The sequence below is a fragment of the Ceratotherium simum genome, chromosome 24 (genome assembly GCF_057802395.1).
Source record: "Ceratotherium simum simum isolate JZ-2026a chromosome 24, ASM5780239v1, whole genome shotgun sequence".
NCBI classification, from domain to species: Eukaryota; Metazoa; Chordata; class Mammalia; order Perissodactyla; family Rhinocerotidae; genus Ceratotherium; species Ceratotherium simum.
In genome coordinates, this window is record NC_141923.1 from 16,681,603 (window position 1) to 16,706,838 (window position 25,236).

Sequence of the window (25,236 nt, forward strand, 5' to 3'; positions counted from 1 at the left end):
ATCCTAAAAACCTACAGAAACTGTCCCATCCACTTAGCAACACCAAGTCAAGGTGAAGGAGACTTCTAGGAATCTTAGCCAGGTGACACATTGGTAGGGTTATATAATTTTCTCTTTTGATTTTACATCCATCAAGCAACATACTGCTTATGACAACCCAGTGTGACTGATTATAAGAAGAGACTGTATTGCTTAAGCAAATATTACCTAGTAGTCTGTTAGTCTCATCACCTTCTCATTTTAAACTAATAAGTTGGGATCCTAGGTTTGAAAAAAAAAAGAAAAAAGGGAAATGATAGGCCAATACCAATAATGGACATAGATACTAAAATCCTAAACAAAATATTAGCAACTATATCCAGCAATGTATGAAAAGGAAATGCATCATTACAAATTTGTGTTTATACTAGGGATGCAAAGTTGGTTTAACATTAGGAACTGTATTGTAACTCACTACATTAACAGATGAAAAAGAAAAAATTATACCATCATTTCAAACAAATGTAGAAAAAGCATTTGATAAAATTAACATGCATTCATGAGAAAGGAAAAAAATCTTAGCAAACTAGAAATAGAAGAGAGCTTCCTTAACCAGATGTTAAAGGGTATCACAGAAAACCTACAGAAGGGGTCAGCAAACGATGGTCTGCAGGCCAAATCCAGCCCACTGTCTGTCTTTGTTTAAATAGTTTTACTGGCACACAGCTACATTCATTCATTTATGTATTGTCTATGGCTGCCTTCCAATGGCACAATAGTTGTGACAGAGACTGTGTGGCATGAAAAGCCTAAAATATTTACTATTTGGCTCTTTACAGGAAAAATTTACTGACTCTGACCTATAGTAAATATGTTACCAAAAAGTCAGGTTGCACTACTAATTAAGTGCCTTAGAAACATTTGCTTTTAAATGGTGAAAACACTATCTTACCTTTTGTAGAGTGTTTAATAACTTGGAATTATTTTTAGAATTCGTCTGCACTGCAGTTTTAGTTAATTTCAACCCCCTTTCACATCGTGCTAATTCCTTTTTGAGTTTCTCTCTTCGTTGTTGGTCTGCATCTGAGGGAGAAAACAAGTCTTTTGAAATATAAAATGAAATAGAAAAATTAATTTTTTAGTCTTGTAAAACTAATAAGGGGCACACTTTTTCCCATATGCTAAAAATGTTTACACTACTGATATGTAAATAAAAATCCATATACTTTTCTGTATAAAGAGAGGCTAACATAAATATTTAATTTATAGAAACTTTGAATGGATTAACTGTTTAAAGAGCACAAACAAGATGTGACAAACTGGCCAAGCCTAAGGGCTCAAGAAAGCAATTCCTAGCAGACATTCATAAAGATATGAAGAAGAAATGCTTGGCCATGTTGTGATTCTGTAATCCCCAAATGCAGAGTTTGAATTAGTCCACAGACTCTCCCCCAAATGAAATACTGTCAATACCATCATATGCTATAAAAATCTAAGTGTTATATGACTTTAAAAAAATGACGTTACATTTTCAAACATTATTTTCAATCCGGATAACTGATTTCTATTTCTCTTAACTGCTATTCATTTGAAAATACAAATGAAAAAAGTGGTTTCACACTTTAGTGTGCTTTAAGTCAGGTACTGAGTCATTATCATAGACTTATTGTATAAAGGCAGAAAATGGCGAAATGAAAGTGAGTCAAATTTCAGAGTTCAATAGAAGGTTAACCACAAGTAAAATGATTTGTATTTTCATATAAAATTAAAAATTGAACATATTTTTTATTGGAATCTATGCCAACTTAATGGACAAGACAATTTCAAGTTTGAAATCACCCTAATCTCAATCAGGACTTCTAAAAATTTCTACAAGCTTAAAAAACAAAGGCAAATTTATATATATTTAGAATTTCAACTATAATTACTATGAAAAATTATAAGTACGCTAAAGTAAATACATTTATCATTTAAAATCTAGACTGAAACATTACTTTCAGCTTATTCTATCCTCAAATAGTTACTTAATGAATGTGTTAACTTATGATAATGTTTGTGGAGTGAATTAAATAGAATGTTCTCAGTCAGATCTATTATTTTAAACTCATAGGTAAAATAAGCAAGTAAAAAAACATGAAAGAGTCCTCAGACACTATCATTACTAAATACTTCTGTATTACCAAATCTGTCCAACCTATTAATTTAAGTAAAGCCTCCTCACAGCATACACAAAAATCTACTCTAAATGGATCACAGACTTGAACGCAAGAGCTTAACCTATAAAACTCTTAGAATAAAACACAGGAGTAAATCTACAGGACTTTGGGTTAGGCAAAGATTTCTTAGATACAACAGCAAAAGCACAAGCAAAAAAAAAGATAAATTAGACAATCAAAACAAAAAACTTTTATGTTTTTTAAAAAGGGAAGCCACAGATGGGGGATAAATATTTGCAAATCAAATATCTAATAAAGACTTGTATCCAAAATATATAAATAATAGACAACTCAATAATAAGAAGACAAATAACCCAATCTAAAAATGGGCAAAAGATTTGAGGGACCAGCGGCGTGGCGCAGGTGGTTAAGTGCGCGCGCGCTCTGCTGCAGCGGCCCAGGGTTCGCTGGTTTGGATCCTGGGTGTGCACCGACGCACCATTTGGCAAGCCATGCTGTGGCAGCGTCCCATATAAAGTGGAGGAAGATCGGCATGGATGTTAGCTCAGGGCCAGTCTTCCTCAGCAAAAACAAGAGGAGGATTGGCAGACGTTAGCACAGGGCTGATCTTCCTCACCAAAAAAAAAAAATATATATATATATATATTTGAAGACATTTTTACCAAAGATATACAAACGGTGAATAAGCATACGAAAAAAATGTTCTACATCACTAATCATGAGGGAAATGCAAATTAAAACCACAATGAGATACCATTTCACACCCACTAGAATGGTTATAATCAAAAAGAGAGTCAATAACAAGTGCTAGCAAGAACATGGAGTAATTAAAATCCTGATGGATTGGAGGTAGGAATGTAAAATGGTACTGCCACTTTGGAAAACAGTTTGGCAGTTTCTTAAAAAGTTAAATATAATTTTACCATATGACCTAGCAATGCCATTCTCAGGTATATACCCAAGAGAAATGAAAACACATATCTACACAAAAGACTTGTGTTGGTCCTGTGACGTAGTGGTTAAGGTTCCACGTGCTCCGCTTTGGCGGCCCTGGTTCGTGGGTTCGGATCCTGGCACGGACCTGTACACTACTCATCCATGCTTAGGCAGAGACCCACATACACAATAGAGGAAGACTGGCACAGATCTTAGCTCAGTGCTAATCTTCCTCAAGCAAAAAAAGAGGAAGACTGGCAACAGATGTTAGCTCGGGGCTAATCTTCCTCAGGTAAAAAAACATAAAAAAGAAAAAAACCCAACTTGTACATGAATGTTCACAGCAGCACTATAAAATAACCAAAAAACAGAAACAATACAAATGTCTATCAATTGACGAACAGACAAAATGTGGTACATGCATATAATGAAATCGTATTTAACAATTAAAGGGAATGAAGTACTGATACAGGCTACGACATAGATGAATCTCAATCTCATAGACTTTTCACATTATGCTAAGTGAAAAGTCTAATACAAAACAACCACATAAACGATTACATTTATATGAAATGTCCAGAATAGGCAAATCTATAGAGAAAGAAAGTAGATTAGTGGTTGCTTGAGGTGCTAGGGGTGAGAATAGAGAGCAGCTGCAAATGGGTACAAGGCATATTTTTGGGGTGATGAAATATTCTAAAATTGGTTTGTGGTGATGGTTGCACAATTTTGTAAACTTAGTAAAAATCAGTGAATTTTATGGTATGTGAATTATTTGTCAATAAAACTGTTATAAAAAGTAAAGACTTTCTAATGCATTAGAATATGGAATTATTTAAACAATTCAACAAACTATGTAGAGATATTCTAGTTTAGACCCTATGAAGACTGAAGTTATCAAGTCAGTAGTCTGCTATGATGGAAGAGTATATCAAAAAACAGAGATGTCTCAAACCCAGAGATTTATTTCTTTTTTTTTAATGTGTCTATAAAACCAGTTTCTGAGTTAGTTATATTGATTATAATGAACATCAGCTCTATAACACAAGAAGTAATAATGATTATTAATTACACTTTAGTTTGGTAATTACAATCTTTGCAATTCTTCTAGTCACTATCACCATTTTCTTCATTCACATGGCAAAAAAAGAAACATATCCTTCAACTGATTGAGAGCAGAAAACACCATGGGATAAATAAGCACTAACTAAGCCTAAATTCTAAAAACAAAAAATAGGAGCAATTCTTTAAATATAACCTATGAGTTGTCAACTCTCGAATTTTTATCTCCATCCTGGAAATCTCTCCTGAACTCCAGACTTGTAGTCCAACTGCCTCCTCAGCATCTCCACTTGGATTTCTACTAGGTATTTATTTCAAACTTATAATGACCAAGATTGAACTCGTGATTCACCTTGTCCCCAAATCTCTTCCTATCGTATTCCTCACTTTAGTAAATTTTAACTCTGTCATCTTGGTTGACAGGCTCTAAGTGTGGGGAGTCATCCCTGATTCATTCCTCTTTCTCCTTCGTATCCTATCTACACCCAATCCATTAGTAAATACGGTTGACATGCTTTTAAATGTTTCCAGAACCCAACCATTTCACACTCCCTCTACTGCAACCACTTTGGTCCAAGTCACTAATATTTCTCATCTGGGTGACTGTCTCCTAACCAGTCATTCTGCTTCTACCATTGCCCCTTACATACTATTTTCAACTCAGTAGCCAGAGAGACGCTTTTAAAAGTTAAACTGGCTCTGTTACTCCTCTAACGGCTTCCAATTTCATTCAGAGTGAAAGTCAAAGTGCTGGCAATGGCCATGGCCCTACATGGTCAGCATCTCTCTGTACCATCTCAATGATCTCATCTCCTGTCACTCTTCAGCTGGCTCATTTCACACCAACTATACAGCTCTCCTTGCTGTTCCCTGAACACTCCAACCACGATGCCATTTCAATGCTTTTGTACTTGCTGTTTCCGCGGTCTACACTGCTCTTCCCCCAGAGGCCCACTGCCCTCTCCCTTAACTCTTTCAGGTCTCTGCTGAATTGTCACCTTATCAGTGCTGACTTCTCCCCCAAAGGACACCCAATCTCTGTTATCCTGTGTCATTTTTTTCCATTGCACTTATCACTCTCTGAAGTATTCTAGCTCTACTTATTTCTTTGCATTTGTTTATTGTTTGTCTCCTTTAACTAGAATGTATGCTCCATAACAGCAGGTACCTGGCTTTGTTAACCTCTTGAGCTCCAGCCCTTAGAATAGTGTCTGGCACATAGGAGGTGCCCAACAAATATTTGCTGAATTAATCAATGAATAAACTCAGTGAACTCAAGAAAGTATTCTGAAAAATGCCTGATTATTTTAAAGATTTTATTTATTTATTTTTTCCCCCCAAAGCCCCAGTAGATAGTTGTGTGTCATAGCTGCACATCCTTCTAGTTGCTGTATGTGGGACGCGGCCTCAGCATGGCCGGAGAAGCGGTGCGTCGGTGCGCGCCCGGGATCCGAACCCGGGTCGCCAGCAGTGGAGCGCGCTCACTTAACCACCAAGCCACGGGGCCGGCCCCTGCCTGATTATTTTAAACTGGTAGTTTAAATCCAAGAATTTGGTTGAGTAAGAAGATTAATACATTCAGGCTTTTTATTACACCACCTAAATAAAAAAGAGATAATCTTATTTTACATATTTATTGTTCAGGAAATTAATATCAGTAGGAAAACTTAGCAAAATTTTCCCATTTAGAGGTGATCCCAGTTAAAGAGGATTATCTGATCTAATGACAATTGGGTAAAACTATCTTAATTCAAATGCTTCAGATTTTTAGAGCCTGTAAATATTGAACCAGTTTTTTTGTGCTATAAAAAAGTTATTAATATGATGCAGAAGAAAAAACATAAAGCACAGAAACTAAAAATCTGGAAGGGTCCTTAGAGATTATCTAATTACCTATCATTTTACAAAGAGGAGGGTAAGAAGTAAAATGACTTGTCCATATAACTTGTGTGCTGTGGTCAAACTGGTCTTTAAAAATATACACTCAAGGGGCCGGCCCGTTGGTGTAATGGTTAAGGTCGTGTGATCTGCTTCGGCGGCCCGGGCTTTGCTGGTTCGGATCCTGGGCATGCACCTACTCACTGCTCATCAAGCCATGCTGGGGTGGTGTCCCACACAGAAGAACCAGAAGGACCTACAGCTAGGATATACAACTATGTACTGGGGCTTGGCCGAGAAATAAGAAAAAGAGGAAGACTGGCAATAGATGTTAGCTGAGGGCCAATTTTCTTCTTCTTCAAAAAAAATACTCAAGCACCTACTCTTGCCTAAAATGCGTTTACCTCACCTAAAAAATTATTTAAATCTCAAAATTCCTTCAGAGATACGAGAGCCTACACTAGGGCTTGTTGCAGACATAAAGAGAACAGAAGGGGGAGAACATAAAGTGCCCAGCACAGGCCCGACAGACACCATGCTCATGGAACAGCAGCTGGTGGCTGTTGGCTCAGCTTACGTCCTATCTCTTCCACTAAGAAGATGTACAAGAAGAGACGGTCCAACCAATCCCGCCCTCTGTGACCTTCCCAGATCGCACCCAAGGGGCATTTGCCTGTCTAGGCTCTTATTCATTCACCATTTAGCATGCAGTATCTTGGATTGATATTTATTTTTTATTGTAGAAATCGTATCTTAATTACAAATTCAAATAGTAAGAAAGTTAAGTTAAAAAGTTAAGAAAACACTAAACTTAAAACGTATAATACTTTGAGTTTTATATGATTACTAACAAGACAAGCACAGGCTGCAATAGCCATGTTTTGTGGCTATTTTGTTTTGTGAGGAAGATTGTCGCTAAGCTAACATCTGTGCCAATATTCCTCTATTTTTGTATGTGGGACATCGCCCCAGCATGGCTTGATGAGTAGTGTGTAGGTCCGCGCCTGGGATCCAAACCCATGAACACCATGCCACCAAAGTGGAGTGCGTGAACTTAACCACCACGCCAGCAGGCCAGCCCCCACTCTGGCTATTTTTTAAGTATATATTTCTTGACTTGAACTCAAACAAAGGCCTTAAAATGGTCTCAAATGGTATCTTTCAGAACCTTTTTAAATAGGAATTTCAAATTTTGTCGTCAGATTATTTCCTTAGTAAAGATTTCCAAAAATCAAAATATTTGGTCAAAGGGTAGATAGATCATGATTCTGTAATATTATACGTCAATATGGCTTTTCAGATACATATACCTGCCATGTTTATCAGTTCGGCTATTAGGATACAAATAGACAATATTTATCTGGAGAAAAGTGCCAGTTATGGTATTTTTAACAAATCTTTCAGCAATCTTAACAACCAAGGGAACTGAGAATCACAGAATTCTATAATTTTTATTTATTTATTTATTTTTTCCCCCAAAGCCCCAGTAGATAGTTGTATGTCATAGTTGCACATCCTTCCAGTGGTTGTACTTGGGACGTGGCCTCAGCATGGCCGGAGAAGTGGCGTGTTGGTGCGGGCCCAGGATCTGAACCCAGGCCGCCAGCAGTGGAGCTCGCACACCCAATCACCAAGCCACGGGGCCAGCCCAGAATCACAGAATTCTGAAACTTAAACTTTTGCAAGCCTTTAGTACTACACAAATTTTTGTATGTAGGAAAAATAAAATTCAGAAGTTAAATAATTTATCCAAAGTCACACAGCAATTTAGTGGCAAAGCCTGGGCTCAATTATAAGTTTCTAAATCTAGAAATACAATACAAGCTTCTTTTATTTGTGGATAATTTTTAAGCTAGAAAATGCTTCCTCAAAAGGCAATATGTCAACACCCATTAGGATGGCTACTATCAAAAAACCCAGAAAATAACAATTGTTAGGGAGGATGTGGAGAAACGGGAATGTTTGCACACTGTTGGTGGGACGATAAAACAATGCAGCTGCTGTAGAAAACAGTGGGGTGGTTTCTTAAAAAACTAAGACTAGGGGCCAGCCCGGTGGTGTAGCAGTTAAGTGCACACGCCCAGCTTCGGCGGCCCGGGGTTCGTGGGTTTGGATCCTGGGCGTGCACCAACGCACCGCTTGTCAAGCCATGCTGTGGCGGCGTCCCATATGAAGTATAGGAAGATGGGCACAGATTGTTAGCCCAGGGCCAATCTTCCTCAGCAAAAAAAAAGGAGGATTAGCATCGGATGTTAGCTCAAGGCTCATCTTCCTCACACACAAGAAAAACAAAAAAGAAAAAACTAAAGCTAGAATTACCATATAATCCAGCAATTCTACTTCTGGGTATATACCCAAAAGAATCGACAGCAGGGTCTCAAAGAGATATCTGTACATCCATGTCCATAGAAGGATTATTTGCAATACCTTTACCCAAGTGTCCACTGACTTATGAATGCATAAACAAAATATGGTATATACATACAACGGAATATTATTTAGCCTTAAAAAGGAAGGAGAGGGGCCGGCCCGGTGGCGCAGGCGGTTGGGTGTGCGCGCTCCGCTGTGGTGTCCAGGGGTTCGCCGGTTTGCATCCCGGGCACACACCGACACACCGCTTGTCAGGCCACGCTGTGGCGGCATCCCATATAAAGTGGAGGAAGATGTGCATGGATGTTAGCCCAGGGCCAGTCTTCCTCAGCAAAAAGAGGAGGATGGGCAGATGTTAGCTCAGGGCCGATCTTCCTCACAAAAAAAAAAAAAGGAAGGAGAGTCTGACATATGTTACAACATGAATGAATCTTGAGGACATTAAGCTAAGTGAAATAAGCCAGTCACATAAGGAAAAACACTGTATGATCCCACTGACATAAGGTACCTGGAATAGTCAAATTCATACAGACAGAAAATAGAATGGTGATTGTCAGAAAGCAGAATGGTGGTTGCAATGGGGAAATGGAGAGTTGTTTAATGGGTACGGAGTTTCAGTTTTGCAAGATGAAAAGAGTTCTAGAAATGGATAGTGGTGATAGTTGTACCACAATATGAATGTACTTAATGCTACTGAACTGCAGACTTAAAAATGGTTAAGAGTAAATTTTATGATATGTGTAGTTTATTGTAATTTTTTTAAAAAGGGCAATGTCAAAAATTACTTACATTTGATGCTGGTACTCATGCTTAATGGAACTGAGCAGTCCACCACCGCTGAAAGAGAAAAATCAGTGGTTTAATAATATTCATAATATTTATAAATGACAACAAATATCAAATGTGGAAATCAAAAAAAGTTCTAGAACTTGCGGTTCTTTGTTTTGATTTTTATGGTACTTCTAGAGATGAAAAATTTAATATCCTTGATAAAAAATACACTAGCTGGGATTAACAGCTCATTAGATATGGCAGAAGGAAATATTAGTGAACTTGAAAGCAAAGCAATATAAGCTATTCAAAAACAAAACAGACTAAAGAAAGATTGGAAAATAAACACACAGAGTATCACTGGCCTAATCTACCTGTATCATGCACTTAACATACTTATAATTGGAGTCCCAAAATCAGCTTGAAAAAATAGAGCAAACTTGGAAGACTTACATGATCTGATTTCGAGACTTACTGTAAAGCTATAGTAATTAAGATAGTGTGATATTGTAATAAAGACAGACAAAAGAACCAAAGAGTAAGTCCAGAAATAGACCAATGCATGTAGTCAATTGTCTTTCAAAAAGTGCCAAGGCAATTCAATAGAGAAAGGACAATCTCTTCAATAAATGATACTGGGAATATTTGGATATCCATAGGAAAAAAATTGATCCTTATATCATATCATATATGAAAACTAACTCAAAATGGATCTCAAACTTAAATGTAGGAGCTAAAACTTATACTTCTAGAAGAAAACACATACGAAAATCTTAGTGACCTAAGATTAGGCAAAGATTTCTTAAACTGGATATGAAAAGCATAAACTATTAAAAAACTGAAAAGCTGAATTTGGTTTCACATGTCACAAAATATTACTTTTCTTTAGATTTTTTAATCATTTAAAATATAAACTTCATAAAATACAAACTAAAATTTAAAAACGTTAGCTCTTCAAATGAGAAAATAAGTTTCTAAAATTAGTGAAATACTGGTGAAATTCAAATAAGACCTGTAGTAAACAGTATTGTAGCAATATTAGTTTCCTGGTTTTAATAGCTGTACTACAGTTATGTAAGATTATAACATTAGGGAAAGATGGATGAAGAGTTTCTGTGACACTCTGTATTATTTTTGCAACTTTTCTATAAGTCTAAAATTATTTTATAATAAAAATTTTAAAAAGAAAATGAAAAGACAAGTCACAGACCGGGAGAAAATATTTGCAAAACATGTATCTGACATAGGACCTGTATTTAATACATAAAGAACTCTCGCAACTTAATAAGAAGGCAGCAAAGAAGCCATTTAAAAAAGTGGGCAAAAGATCTGAACAGATGTCTCACCAAAGAAGATACACAGATGGCAAATAAGCACAAGAAAAGTTGGTCAACATCATTAGGCATCAGGAAAATATAAACTAAACCCCTGATGAAACACTACTACATATTCACTAAAATGGCTAAAAAAGGCTTTGCCAATAGGAAGTGTTGATGAGAATGTGGAAGTGATGGAAACGCAAAAGTGTATGTTAAACATACACTTACCATATACCTCACAATTCTACTCCTAGTAAATAAATTTATCTAAGTGAAATGGAAATATATGTTCAAAGATTGTATATGGATATTTATAGTAGCTTTATTCCTAACAGTTGAAAGTGAGTCAACACAATCCAAATGTCCACCAACTAGTAAATTGATAAACAAATTGTGATATATTCATAAATAGAATACTACTTGGCAATAAAAAGAAATACTGAGGGGCTGGCCTGGTGGCATAGCGGTTAAGTTCGCACGCTATGCTTCGGCGGCCCAGGGTTCGCAGGTGCAAATCCTGGGTGCGGACCTATACACTGCTTATCAAGCCTTTCTGTGGCAGCATCCCACACATAAAGTTGAAGAAGATGGGCATGGATGTTAGCCCAGGGCCAATCTTTCTCAGCAAAAAGAGGAGGATTGGCAACAGATGTTAGCTCAGGGCTAATCTTCCTCACCAAAAAAAAAAAAAGAAGAAGAAGAAGAAGAAATACCGATACACACAACAACATGGGTTAGTCTCAAAAGCATTAGCTAATTGAAAAAAGCCAGACCCAAAATGACAAATATTATAAGACTCAATGTATATGAAATTCTTTCTAGGCAAAACTATAGTGACAACAGATCAGTGGTTACCAGGATTGGGGGGAAGAGATTGATTGCAAAGGACTAGGGAGAACTTTTTGGGGGGATGTAATGTTCTATATCAGGGGTCAGCAAAGTTTTTCTGTAAAGGGCCAGAGAGTAAATGCTTCAGGCTTTGCAGGGCGATATGGCCTCTGTCACAACTAGTTAACTCTGCCTCTTAGTGCAAAAGCCATCACAGACAATATGTAAAAGAACGAATGCAATTGTGTTTATTTGTGAACAATGAAATTTGATTTTCATGTCACTTTCACAAGTTACAAAATATTGTCCTTTGGATTTTTCCCAACCATTTAAAAGTATAAATACCATTCTTAGTTTATGAGCTGTACAAAAACAGGTGGCAAGAGGCTTTGGCTCGCAAGCTGAAGTTAACTGACCCCTGTGTTATAGCGTGATTGTGATGGTGGTTACACAAACACATATATTTTTCAAAATATTTAACTGCACACTTAAAATTAGCACTTCTTTTGTATAAGTTATATCTCAATAAAGCTGACAAAAAATTATAGCTAGTATCTTCTTTCTGCAACTTCTTTAGTAGATTTGAAAACAAAAAAGCAGATTATAAACTTTTATTATATTAAAATCTATATCTAACCACAAAATAACATTAGGGATAACACAGGTAAAATAAAATAACATAGGCATTATAGAGATTTCAAATATAGTTAACAAAAATGGCATTCTGAATTTGCTATGTGTATAAAGTTAGATCACTAGCTGATATTTCACTCACTACACCAAACACAAATCCATTTATATATAAAGTATTCATTTCTGCTACAGATTTCCTCTAATTAGAAGTGAGGTTGAGGGTTTAAATCGGGTACAGAAAGTTCACATTTGCACATTTTTACCTTTGGCTGAAAGGATTTTATTATAGTGAACAGCCATGTGATTCTTGATAAGGTGGAGAGTACTTAGTCTGAGAGAGGAGGAGTCAGTGCAAAAAGCTAAAAATTAAAACATATTTAATCACTATATATTTAAAATTAGTATAAAAATCATCACAAGATAAACAAGTCACTGATTATCAAGCTATTTTTATAAAATGTTATGAAATTCAACCAGAGATATACTGACATTATAACTTGGTCATGCTGAACATGTCCTAGCCTTAATCTCGCACTGATAACTGATGAGCCATTGACCACTAGGGGTCAAACCTTTCTAAGAACAAGTTTTACAAGCCTGAGAGTTTGGGAAAGAAACTCTAGAAGATAATTTATCATTACATGACAAAACTATTTCTTATCAACAGCTCTCAATCTTGTAACTAAAAATGTTTAGCCACGTGCCTGATTATAAAATAATGTTACCATTGTTAATACTCGAATACATGGAATCTGGGAAATCAAACAAATCCCAAACTCCAAAACTCTAAGCAAAGATTCTATTCTGAGAGACAAACTTCTAACTTTACACCTGAAAACAAGATCTACAAATCAGTTCACCACATTCTTTTTGAATTATCAGGACTATCTTAACACAAGTACAATCACATAGAAATTCCACAACATTAAGCTTGACCTCAACTAAACTTGTTAAAAGAAATCTTAGAAATAATTAATCACTTATATACAAGGATAAACATATAAAATGTAAATGTAAACATAACTTTTTTAAACATTGAAAACAGTTTTTGAAAAGTAATACACACACATGGTAAAAAAAAGTAATCAACAGCTAAAACAGCATATAGAGATTGAAAAGTAAGTGAATTTCCTGTCCTGACCCCTAGTCTCCCCTCCTAGAAGTATATTCTGCTAATTTTTTTTTATAAATCCTTCCAGGGAAATTCTATGCATAATGTAAGCATATACAATAATGATAAGCTTGATACTGCTACCAGTACGACTACAAACATTTATTGAATATGCACCATGCATGCACTGTTCTAAGCTCTTTACATGTAAACACTCATTTAATCATTATTATCACCATTTAATAGAGGTGGAAACGGAGGCACAGAGAGGTAAGTAAGGTCTTCAAGGTCACACAGCTGATAAAGGATGCAGTTTAGATGTGAACCAAGGTAGCCTCATACTTACAACCACCATACATACCTATACCAGCTCTGCACCTATATTCCTGAAAAAAAAAAGTTAGCAAACTACATATTGTTCTTCATCCTGCTTTTCTATGTATGTATATTTTAAATCTAGTTTTAAATTTTTAGTTAAAAATTATTCTTCAGGGGCCAGCCCAGTGGTGCAAGCAGTTAAGTGTGCGTGCTCCACTGTGGCGGCCTGGGGTTTGCCGGTTCAGATCCCAGGCGTGCACTGATGCACTGCTTGGCAAGCCATGCTGTGGCGGCGTCCCATATAAAGTAGAGGAAGATGGGCATGGATGTTAGCCCAGGGCCAGTCTTCCTCAGCAAAAAGAGAGGAGGATTGGCAGATGTTAGCTCAGGTCCGATCTTCCTCACCAAAAAAAAAAAAAAAAATTATTCTTCAAAGTTTAGGATTCTGGCTCTGTGTATCTATACTTTATTACAAAGAAATAAGTGAGGTAACTGAAAATGTGATCCTTCCTTCACATTTGAAGGAACCAGTATCAAAGATTTTTCATGTAAATAAGGAAAAAAAGACTTTCAATTATTTTGCCTAAAAACCTAGACTTAAAATTTTTAAGCTATAATTATAAAAATACATTTTAAATTCACATTAAAATTTTACTTTAACGGCTTTAAAATGTGAAAACATCACAGAAAATACAGATTCCCCTTTCCTGGGATCTAGGTATCCAGCTGGACAAAGAGACCCATGTTCACTCCTGATCCCAAATGCACTTTTCAAGTGCTCTTTTTCTCTGCACAGCTTTTCTTTTCCTGTGCTTGTGTTTGTAACAAGCACTGTAACAAGGAAGGCATGCCTTCAGCCCGGTAGCCTGCCAGCAGAGAGGAGAGCTGTGCTGGAGCCGCAGCAGGAAGCAGGAGGCGGCCGCGTCCACGTCCAGGGCACAGTAACCGCCTGAAATGATGGACTCCTCAATTCTCTGATCTCAAGAATTCCTATAATATTCAATTATAACTAATACTATGAAGTTCAAATATTGATTAAATGAAGTAATGGTTTCCACCATGTTATATAATTTATAAATAAAGAAAACAGACACAATCTTTTAACAAACAATCATTTACCATTTTAAGTACCTCACTTACCATTACTTTTGGTGCTCAGGTGTCCTTTAAATAGGCCTGGTGGACTATATCTGAGAAGGACAGAGGATGCTCTGACTTTTAACAGAAAAATATGAATTACGATAAATGAAACACAACTTTGACAAAGACAACAATATTGAACACTTAAAAAATAATAAATTTATCTTTGATTTAACCACCAGAGTCATTTAGAATTTTACTCAATCATATTACTAACCGGCAATAATATATCAGACAAAAATTCTGCAGCCATAGATAAAATGTTTTCTTTTTTAAGAAAATAAGTTATTTTCAAAACAGCTGTACCTTGAGACTTTAGTTTCACTGGGCAAAATGATAAATACATCAATTCTGTTATTTGATATATACTGATTTCATTCTGTACTATATTGACCTACTGGAGTTTTAAATGATTTTGAGATAGAACTGAGATTTTGAGTTAATATATATGTATTAACTATTTCAGTTAATCATAGACTAGTCTGTCTTAAAAATAATTTTAGGAAAGTAATCGTCTCATGAAGTAATTGAGTAAAATAGAAATTATATGTTACAATGTATAAATAAATAAAATAAAATAAATACACACACACACACACACACACACACGTCAGAATCAGAACTTAATGCTTAAAAGATGTCTTAAAAGTTCATCCAGTCCCACTCACTTACCCTCTTGTTTGGCTCCTATTTAAACAGCCTATATTTAAAAGCACTTCTAATAATGGAAAACTCACTATCTTCCCTAAAGGCAGTGTCTCATCTTCCAGACCAGATGGACTGTCAGAAAAGTAGACATATGCACAAAATAATTTCTCTTTCCAAAAAGTGATTGTGCTTTAAGGGGAAACCTCCACGATAGGAAGGCTGAGTTATAGAGCTTAATGGAATTTAACATGCAAAATATAAATAGTGTATCCCCAATTTACTCATTAGACAACAGAATATTCAGGGGGACTGTGATTAAATTTGGGGAATAATTCTTACAGCCTTTGACAAACAATCATTGGGGCTGTTGGGACTGTGTGGAGACTGGTGAGAACTTGTTCACTTTTAAAAAAAAGCTTTATTGGGATATAATTCACATACTATACAATTCATCCATTTAAAGTATACAATTCAGTGGTTTTTAGTATATTCAGAGTTGTGTAAATTAATTTAAGAACACTTTCATCAGAGAAAAGGAAATACACATTTTTATTGTCTTTTATAATTACTTTTACTATGTTGTTTTTTTGTGTGTGTGTGAGGAAGATTGGCCCTGAGCTAATATCCATGCCCATCTTCCTCAATTTTGCACATGGTACACCACCACAGCATGGCTTGATGAGCGGTGCGTCGGTCCACGTCCAGGATTCAAACCTGCAAGCCCTGGGCCACTGAAGCAGAGCACACGAACTTGACTATTGCACCACTGGGCTGGCCCCTGTTGGTCTTTTTTAAAGTTCCTTTTTATTTTCCCTCCCCAAAGCCCCAGCACACGGTTGCATATCCTAGTTGTAAGTCATTCTAATTCTTCTACGTAAGCCACTGCCACAGCACGGCAACTAACAGACGAGTGGTGTGGTTCCTTGACTGGGAAGCAAACCTGGGCTGCTGAAGTGGTGAGTGCCCAACTTTAACCATTAGGCCATCAGGGCTGGCTCCTGTTTGTTTTTTCATGTAGATTCAAATTGCCCTTCCTTTCGTATTTTTTTTCTTTTTTGTGGTGAGGAAGATTGGCCCTGAGCTAACACCTATTGCCAATCTTCCTCTTTTTGCTTGAGGAAGAGTGGCCCTGAGCTAACATCTGTGCCCATCTTCCTCTATTTTGTATGTGGGACACTGCCACAGCATGGCTTGATGAATGGTGTAGGTTTGCGCCCGAGATCTGAACCCGCGAACCCCGAGCCGCTGAAATGGAGTACACCAAACTTAACCACTGCGCCACGGGGCCGGCTCCCTTTTGCATTTTTTCTAAGGTGAGTCTGCTGGAAATGAATTGTCTCAGTCTTTGTTTATCTGGGAATGTCTTTCCTTTGCCTTCATTTTTGAAAGATAGTTTTTCTGGAAACAAAATTCTTGTTTGACAGTTTTTTTTCTTTTAGTATTTTGAAAATGTTGTCCCACTGTCTTCTGGCCTCCATTGTTTCTGATCAGAAGTCAGTAAACCTCACTGAATTTCCCTTTTACATGATGAGTCATTTTTTCTTTTGGTTTTCAACATTTTCTTTTCGTTTTTTGGCTTTTTACTAAGATGTGTCTGTGTGTGGATCTCTATATTTGTTAAACTTGCAGTTCACTGTGCTTCTTTGATGTGACTAGTGTTATTTAGCATATTTGGGAAGTTTTTAGCCATTATTTGACATTTTTTTCTGCTCTATTGTCTCTTCTTTCCTTTTGGAACTCCCATTGTACATATGTTGGTGTGCTTAATGGTATCTCACATTGGTATCTGAGTCTCTGTTCACTTTTATTCATTGTTTTTCAGATTATGTAATGTCTATCAATCTTTTTTGAAATTTGCTGATTCTTTCTTCTGCCAATTCCAATCTACTGGTTGAGAATTTTTCATTTTATTTTACTTTTCCATTCCAGAATTTCCATTTTTTTTTCATAATTTCTCTTTAAAAATATCCTCTATTTGAGGAGACATTATCATCATAGCTTCTTTTACTTAAGCATGGTTTCTGTTCTTTGAACATATTTATGATGGCTGCTTTCAAGTCTTTGTTAAATCTGTTAACATTGTCAGAATTGAAGGGAGAAATAGATAATTCAGTTCATTGGGCCCTCTCACAGGCAGTTTCTGGTGCCTGCTTTGTTTCCTGCGTATGAGTCACACTTTCCTGTTTCTTTGCATGACTCATGATTTTTTTTCATTGAAAAGTGGACTTTTTAGGTAATATATTGCAACAACTCTGGACAATTATTCCTTTGCCGCCTCTCCTGGGCATATTTTCACTGCTGGTTGCTTGTTTATTTTATTAAGTGATTTGGCTAAACAATTCAATGATATCTATTTCGCTTATAGTGTGAAGCCCCCGATGTCACTCCTCAGAGAGCGCAGCTTTGGGCACGTGCACAGTCACCCTGGGAGGACTGGTTTTAGCCAGGCTTGTCTCTTTCCTCGATCTCTCTGTTGAGCTGTCTGCTTCACTTGGTATCACACCACTACTACAGCTCCACTAATTGCTGGCTGATTGCTCTATTGTTTTCTACAATGCCCTGGGGCCTATGTTGCTTCACAGTCTGTCCAATTAAATTCAGGCAGGGGCAATTTTTGAGGCCAAATTTGGAGGTTTGTTACGACCCCAGGAGGTCATTATTATTAGCTGTCTCTTTCTCTGGCTCTCTCTGATAAACTAGCTGGCCTACAGTTTGGCTTGTTGCTCTGAGAGTCATTAGTCTCTTCTTAATGGCTTACCACCAAAATCTCCATTTTTTTCAAGAGCAGCCCTAGGCTTGAACTTCCCCACACTTGTTTCAAATACTCAGTGCCTTTGGGGAGAGGCTGGAATTCTTTCCTCTTATGTACTGCTTCTTTTTTTTTTTTTTTAAAGATTTTATTTATTCATTTTTTTTCCCCCCAAAGCCGCAGTAGACAGTTGCATGTCACAGGTTCACATCCCTCCAGTTGCTGTACGTGGGACTCGGCCTCGCGTTGGACGGAGAAGCGGTGCCTCGGGGCGCGCCCGGGACCCGAACCCGGGCCGCCAGCATCAGAGCGCGCGCACCCAACCGCTAAGCCACAGAGCCGGCCCTGTACTGCTTCTTCACATGGGTAAAATCTCCCAGCACTGCTCTGGGCCCTGGTGAAGGTTGTAGCCTCTGGTTTTCTCAGCTTGCCTCTTCCCGTGTGAAACCTCTACCCTACTAGTGAGCTGGGGAGAGGGCAAGCTGGACCTTAGTATTCTAACAGTGCCATGCCTCGGGTAGAGCCTCTGCTGTATAAGGCTGTATGGAAGAAGAGAGCCTCTGACCTCTGAGCCACACTTATCAGGAGTTCAGCCTCTACAAATCTGAGTTGGAGGGGATGAGAAACAATGCTGGCCTGTCCCTCCTGGTCAGCTATGATATCCTTTGGGAGCTGAAGAGGAGGGAGAATCCCATCTTCTCGATCACATCTGCCCAGAGTGTAGCTTCCATCAAACTGAAGTGGGGTGGCAACGAGGGAAGGAGCGGATTCTGGCTCAAGTGCCACAGACTCTTGCTGTTATTACCAAGCTTCAGTAGATTTTATCAGATAAATATTTCATCACGCACTGAATGCCTTTATGGCAATTTCCAGAGACTTTAAATGCTTATGTGTGTTTAAAAAAATTTTTCATCAGTTATGCCTCTTTCACTGAGGAGTGGGTGTCTTGAGCTCCTTGTGCTGTTACTCCAAAAGTGAGGTTATTTACTTTTTTTTTTTTTTTTTTTAAAGATTTGATTTATTTATTTTCCCCCCAAAGCCCCAGTAGATAGCTGCACATCCTTCTAGTTGCTGTATGTGGGACTCGGACCCAGCATGGCCGGAGAAGCGGTGTGTAGGCGCGCACCCGGGATCCGAACCTGGGCCGCCAGCAGCGGAGCGCACGCACTTAACCGCTAAGCCACCGGGCCAGCCCGAGGTTATTTACTTTTAAGCAGAATAGCTGTATCTTGTTAGGTAGAAATATGGAGTTGTTTTACTGTTGTAAGGAAGTTCAAATGTGTGTAGCAGGGTGCAGATAGAAGCTGAGTAGCCAAAGTGGTAGACTGTGCCAGTTATCAAATTATCACCTCTCAGCTCCAAATTCACCCTTCAATACACCCTCTGAAATAATAAAAATTCCGTTAAATAGTTCTCCTTTATCAGTAGAGGGCCCTGGAAGAACACTATAGGAGGAAGGAGCTCTCCTACTGTTTCTTGCTACTGAATGGTGGGTCAGCATTGTGGGTTTAAGGAGATATGGTGGTACTCTACCTCCAACCATGAACCCAGAATGCACACTCCCTCAGTGAGTGACCAGAGAAAATCAAAGAAACAGTGCAGGTAGAAGGCCTGCAGCATGTGGTGCCTGCGTTAAGAGGTGATCACAAGGCCAGGTAAGGCCCTCCTCCTCTCCAGAGGTTTGTTTCCCACGATCCCATGACCTTATGACAGGGTTACTATGTGCTACAGGCCTCCTATCACCCCAGGGCCCCCATTCTCTCTGAAAATGTGTGCTCCTGGCCACTGGCTATAGCTTGTTTGTGCCCTGCCTGCACTCCAGAGAGCTGATTCTTATTTGTCCAGTGACTGCAGCCCACCTTTGGCTTGGGCATCAATGAACTTCCCTGCCATCTAGTGGGATGCAACTACACCTTCTCCAATGAGGTCTGAACTCCAGGCTTTGGGAGGAAGTCCCCCTTCCAAATTTGTCCTTCCTTGAGTACTCTCCCTTGGCTCTTGGGTACCATTTAGAGATTTCTTTTTTTCTCTTTTCTTTTTTTTAAGGATTTTTTTTAAAATTTTTATTATTGCGGTAATATTGGTTTATAACATTGTATAAATTTCAGGTGTACATCATTATACTTCTGTTTCTGCATAGATAACATCATGTTCACCAACCAAACACTAATTACAATCCATCACAACACAAGTGTGCCTAATCATCCCTTTCGCCCTCCTCCTTCCCCTGTTCCCTTCTGGTAACCACCAATCCAATCTCTGTCTCTTGTGTTTGTTTGTTGTTGTTTTTATCTTCTACTTATGAGTGAGATCATACAGACCTGCTCCCTCTGACTTATTTCACTTAGCATAATACCCTCAATGTCCATCCATGTTGTCACAAATTGCTGGATTTCATCATTTCTTATGACCGAGTAGTATTCCATTGTGTATATATACCACATCTTCCATATAGAGATTTCTTATATCTTATATTCTTTTATGATAGTTTAATAATTCTTTAAACTTTCCTTGTTTAAATCACTATATGGTTTCTATCTCCTGATTGGACCCAGATTGATACGAAGGGACATGGAAAATTAGCCTCAGACCAAACGCTAGGAAAAAGAACATCATCCTCTAACTGGATTAGGACTAAAAACCTGTCCATGAGATTGAAGGTCTTGCTAGTGTAATGAAATTCATCAGTATGTGCGAGCAGCCCAGTTCCCTACACAGTGTGATTTCACCAAGACAGCCAGAAGACTTTCGTGAGGAAAGGTGAAGGTTTTCTTGTGGCCAAGTTTCCCAGGAAAACCAGAATTTTGGAATCTGATGCAATTGATAAGTGTCTCTATTGGACCAATAGATTAAAAAAATTTTTTTTCAAGCTACTTTCAGTTATCTGTACCAATAGGGTTGTCTTCTTTTCTCCCCAAAGGTCATTGATAATAGAGCAGATGGCAGTTTGTTATTCTCAATCTTTTCTTCCTCTTCTCCCTTGAGAAACTGGAAAAAAGACCTCATGTATAGATCTTCTAGTCCAAGTCCACCATTTTCCAAATGACTAAGGCCCAAGGAGGCAAAGTGATTTGCTGAAGATTACCCAGTTAATAGCAAACAAAGATTACAAGCAAGATTTACTGTTTTTCAGGCTGGTGGTCTTTCTATTACACCACCACACAGGAGGTTTGCCTTACAAAAGAAAGTCAAGAAATGTGATTACAGTAAGAAAATGACAAAAGAGAAGAGAAATAATTTTTTTTACTTTAGGTGTCTTAATATTTTGTGCTCTGAAATCATCAAAGGTAACATCTCAATGAAATCTAAGAAATTTAGAAACTGCAATATTTTCAATTAAAATTAAATATTTTAGCTCTGGCTAAAATTATTTATGGTTTCCTATTAATAATAATAATTATGGTATATGAGAACTGACTGCTCCAGATATTGGTTGACTATTACATTTGTTGTAAAAATTCAAAGTCAATAACAGTGTTTGATACATATATTATATAATATCCTAAAAATGAAGTTAATTAAATTGGGTAAATTATAAAAATATAAACTTTTCACATTTTGACATGTACCTAATTTTAAAAATAATTCAATAAACAAATACTGAGAACATATTAATTCTATTATACTCTAAATTTTACATATATCCTTTTCCCATGCCCCCACATCTACCATGTGGCAGTAAATAAAAACAATGGTTCTAGGGTTTCACTTGCCTCACCTGGATTCAAAGCCTGTTCACTTACTGTGACTGTAGCAAGCAATTTACGATCTCTTATTCACTGTAAAATGAGGATAATACCTACCTAACAAGCTGTATTTGTGGATCAAATAATGCGATAACTTAGGAATCTCATTAGGAATGAGTTTCTAAGTTATTCCAACTTAGGAATGGTTTCTAAGTTATCTCATTATTTGATCCACAAATACAGCTTGTAAGCAAGCGCTTAATGTTAGTTTATGTTTTAAACTTCCTTAAAACCAGACAAGCATGTTGGTTTGCTTTTTCCGGAACTTAGGTTGGTAAAGTGTCAGAATATACAGTTTGCTAATCAATGAACAGTCATCTCCTACATTCAGAACAGCACTTATTTTGATCAATGATTACATAATAAAGGCACACTCATATTCAAAGGAAGGCTTATTGCAAAGAACCATCTAGCAGCTTGGTTTAAAGGTACTTATAAAAGTAGATAAGAACACTGAATTGGGAGGCTCGGGTCTGGAGATTGCCTTACTTGGCTTGAGGAAAGAATGCTACTTGCTCAGAAAGTGTGACGACACAAATTATTTGGGTTGGGCCGATTCGAAGACATTTAAAATTATACGACCCCAACTGTTCCACCATGATGTCCACTTGACTCACAGTATTCAGTCAAGGGCACGTGTATATGATTATGGATTAGTCCTTTGCTACTAAAACTGTAGCTAGCAACACTGCATCACTTGGAAGCTTATTAGACATGCAAAATCTCAGCCCCACCAGACCTACTGAATCATAATCTGCATTTTGACCTGATTCCTAGGGGATTCCTATTCACGCTAAAGTTAGAGAATCCTTGGGTTACACAACAGTTTTGGGGTTGGGGGTCGTTTGTTACAGAATGGAAGATTTCGTATTTACTGAGTACTTAAAATATGCCAGGAACTTTATATGTATTATCTACATTTAATCCTCAAGAACTCTAGGACATGGACGTTTTACCCCACGTTCTTGAAATGAGGAAATTAAGGGTCGCCCCTGCACAGAGCAGCGGGGCTTGATTTGGGGCCCACAGAGGTTTGACTCCAAATACCAAATTGGTTCCTCTGCCTCGGAGCCATCAAGGTAATAAAAGCGACATGACTCCAAGTTCAGGGTACCTGGCTTCCTGGAGTCATGGCGACAAATTCTGAGCAAGAAGCAGACCTGAGAACCCGGCAAGCAGGGTCTCGAGGCAACACTCAGATCAACACTGGCGACCAAGCAGGGGACCGGGAGCGCCCAGGGTGCAGCCTCGACCCCCGGGGGACCCGGACCCGCCACCCAAGGCCCGGAGCGCCGGCGGGCGCGAGGCGGTCGCCCGGGAGAGCTGCCCTTTACCTCTCCGGCTGCCATCCATGCTTAGCTCCTCTTGCAGCCGCCGTGGGGACACGTTGGGTCCCCTTCGGTCCTTCCCCGGGCCGGGCCAGCCCCAGCAGCAGAGAGTTGGCAAGGAGGAGCCGGCGGTGGCGGGCAGCAGCTGGAGACCGTCGCCAGGCCGGTTGCTAAGGGCAGGCTTTAAGGCGACGGGATTGTGACGTCAAGGCGCAGGGACGTGCGCCCCCGAAGCCCCGCCCCCGGTGGTACCCGGAGAGAGGAGATCGCCGGCAGGACGCTGTGACCGCGCGCGGGAAGTTCCCCGAGCGCCAGTCTGTTGCTCTGGGATCCTGCCAGTCATCCACAGAGCGGCTTCCTGTCAGGTGCCAAGTCACCAGCACCTGGCAGGCCTTGTCCCTGCGGGAAGAGCGGGGAGAGAAGGTGGTCTCATCTGGCATCCGCGTCCCCTGGGTCCTGGGAAAAAATCAAACGCAAATGTTGGTTGAGGTCAGGGTAACATTTAATCAGTTCCAAATAATTAAATTTCAAAGCAGCCTGTGAACATTTGGATTAGTGGAAGTCCTGGGCATGAATAGCATCTGCATATTTACATCTTAATTCTTTCACCTCAATAATCAGTTTGCATTTCCTTTCTGCTTACCGAGCTTCCTCCACGTCCCCCCCGCCCCTGCCTTTTTTTTATATTAAGGCTCCAATCTGTTTTCCTTTATGGCGTAAGAGTTGCAACATGAACAAGGCGTTGATTGATCAGTGGCTTTCTACAATTTGTTTAATTTTGGAGCTGTTACCTTTGAATTCTTGGAAATAAGATCAGAATAGGGCAGGGAGCATTCTGTAATGTAGCGCTCCTCATCAGCGGCACTACTGACATTTTGGGCTGGAGGCGTAATTCTTTGTTGGGGGGCGGGGGGCTGCCTTGTACGTTGTAGGATGTTTTGCAGCATCCCTGGCCTCTACCCACTACATGCCAGTAGCAACCCACCCCCACCCCCACCCTTCCACCCCCCCCAGGGTTGTGACAATCAAAAATGTCTCCAGCCATCGCAAAATGTCCCTTGGGGGGAGCAGAATCGCACCCCAACCCCCCCCACACCCCCGTTGAGAACCACTGCTGTAATGGAAAGAGTACTGGCTTTGGAGCCAGATATGTGGAACTTAATTGTGAGTTTTCTGCCACTTGCCAGCTTGATCTTACCTCTCTGAGCTTCAGGTCCCCTCTTTTCTAAAATGTAAAACTGCTACTAACTTTGTAGCAGAAAGGATTAATGTTTACAGTGCCTGGAAAATAAAACAAGTTATTCGACAATTAATAGTTTTCTCTCTTCTAAGACTCCTGTTTCAGAAGACTTGGGATATCAGGGAATTCAGGCATACGAGAGTAAGTCAGGAACCCTATAACAAGGAAAAGGAAATAAGCCAGAAATCTATTTATAATAACACCTGAACTCCTGGTTCTGGAAGACTCTAGAGTAGGGAGATAATTTGATTCAAAATTTGAGGAATTTGAAAGTGTGTGTGATGGCTCTGTAGCCCCAACACCAAAGGTCATTTAGAAGGATACAGGAGCAGAGTCAGATGTTACCCGGAGAACAAAAATTCTCTTGCCTGCCTAGTCACTAATGCTTGAAATCCCTGTCTAAAAACAAGAAGCCTTTGCCCCGTCCCTCTCCCAGTGGCCAAGTGGTTAAGTGTATGCGCTCTGCTGCAGTGGTCTGGGGTTCGCTGGTTCAGGTCTGGGGTGTGCACCGAAGCACCGCTTGTGAAGCCGTGCTGTGGCGGCTCACATATAAGTAGAGGAAGATGGGCACGGATGTTAGCTCAGGGCCAATCTTCCTCACCAAAAAAAGAGGAGGATTGGCAGATGTTAGCTCAGTGCTGATCTTCCTCACACACAAAAAAACCCATGAAGCCTTTTATTCCACTACTAGCATCTGGAAAATACCTTGCATATAGTAGGCCTCCAGTAAGCATTTGTTAAATTGAATTAGAGCTAGAACTTAAAGGGCAAACACCTCTAGGAGTGGTAACACAGTGACTTGATTCACACAAAGGTGATGTCTGTTCTTATGAAAGTAGATTTTTGGATGAAAAGAAGATTTTGCTTTGAAATAGGAAAGGGTCTCCAAGATTGGGAGAGGACAGCAAAATGGGAGAGGAATGGTATTGCTTGGTATCTAACTTAAACTGAAGCCATTCTCATTTCATTATTTCTCTTTTAAGTATTTTGTTCCAGTTCTTTG

The 25,236-nt window shown here is 38.8% G+C and overlaps 1 protein-coding gene across 3 annotated transcripts in view; it reads right to left on the minus strand.

Moving 5' to 3' along the window:
- SPATA7 (spermatogenesis associated 7) overlaps positions 1-23,165 on the minus strand; it is a 43,343-nt gene extending 20,178 nt beyond the window's left edge. Inside the window, exons 1-5 of one of the 3 annotated variants that reach the window (XM_087448088.1) lie at positions 23,000-23,165; positions 14,523-14,572; positions 12,217-12,312; positions 9,192-9,239; positions 932-1,062 (exon numbers count right to left, since the gene is read on the minus strand). In XM_087448088.1, the coding sequence (XP_087304214.1) occupies positions 932-1,062; positions 9,192-9,239; positions 12,217-12,253 (216 nt within the window). In that variant the 5' untranslated portion in view covers positions 12,254-12,312; positions 14,523-14,572; positions 23,000-23,165. Of the gene's footprint in view, positions 1-931; positions 1,063-9,191; positions 9,240-12,216; positions 12,313-14,522; positions 14,598-22,999 lie in introns of all 3 variants that reach the window. The other 2 variants (XM_087448086.1, XM_087448087.1) reach the window with 2 other exon arrangements.
- Positions 23,166-25,236: the final 2,071 nt, after the last annotated feature.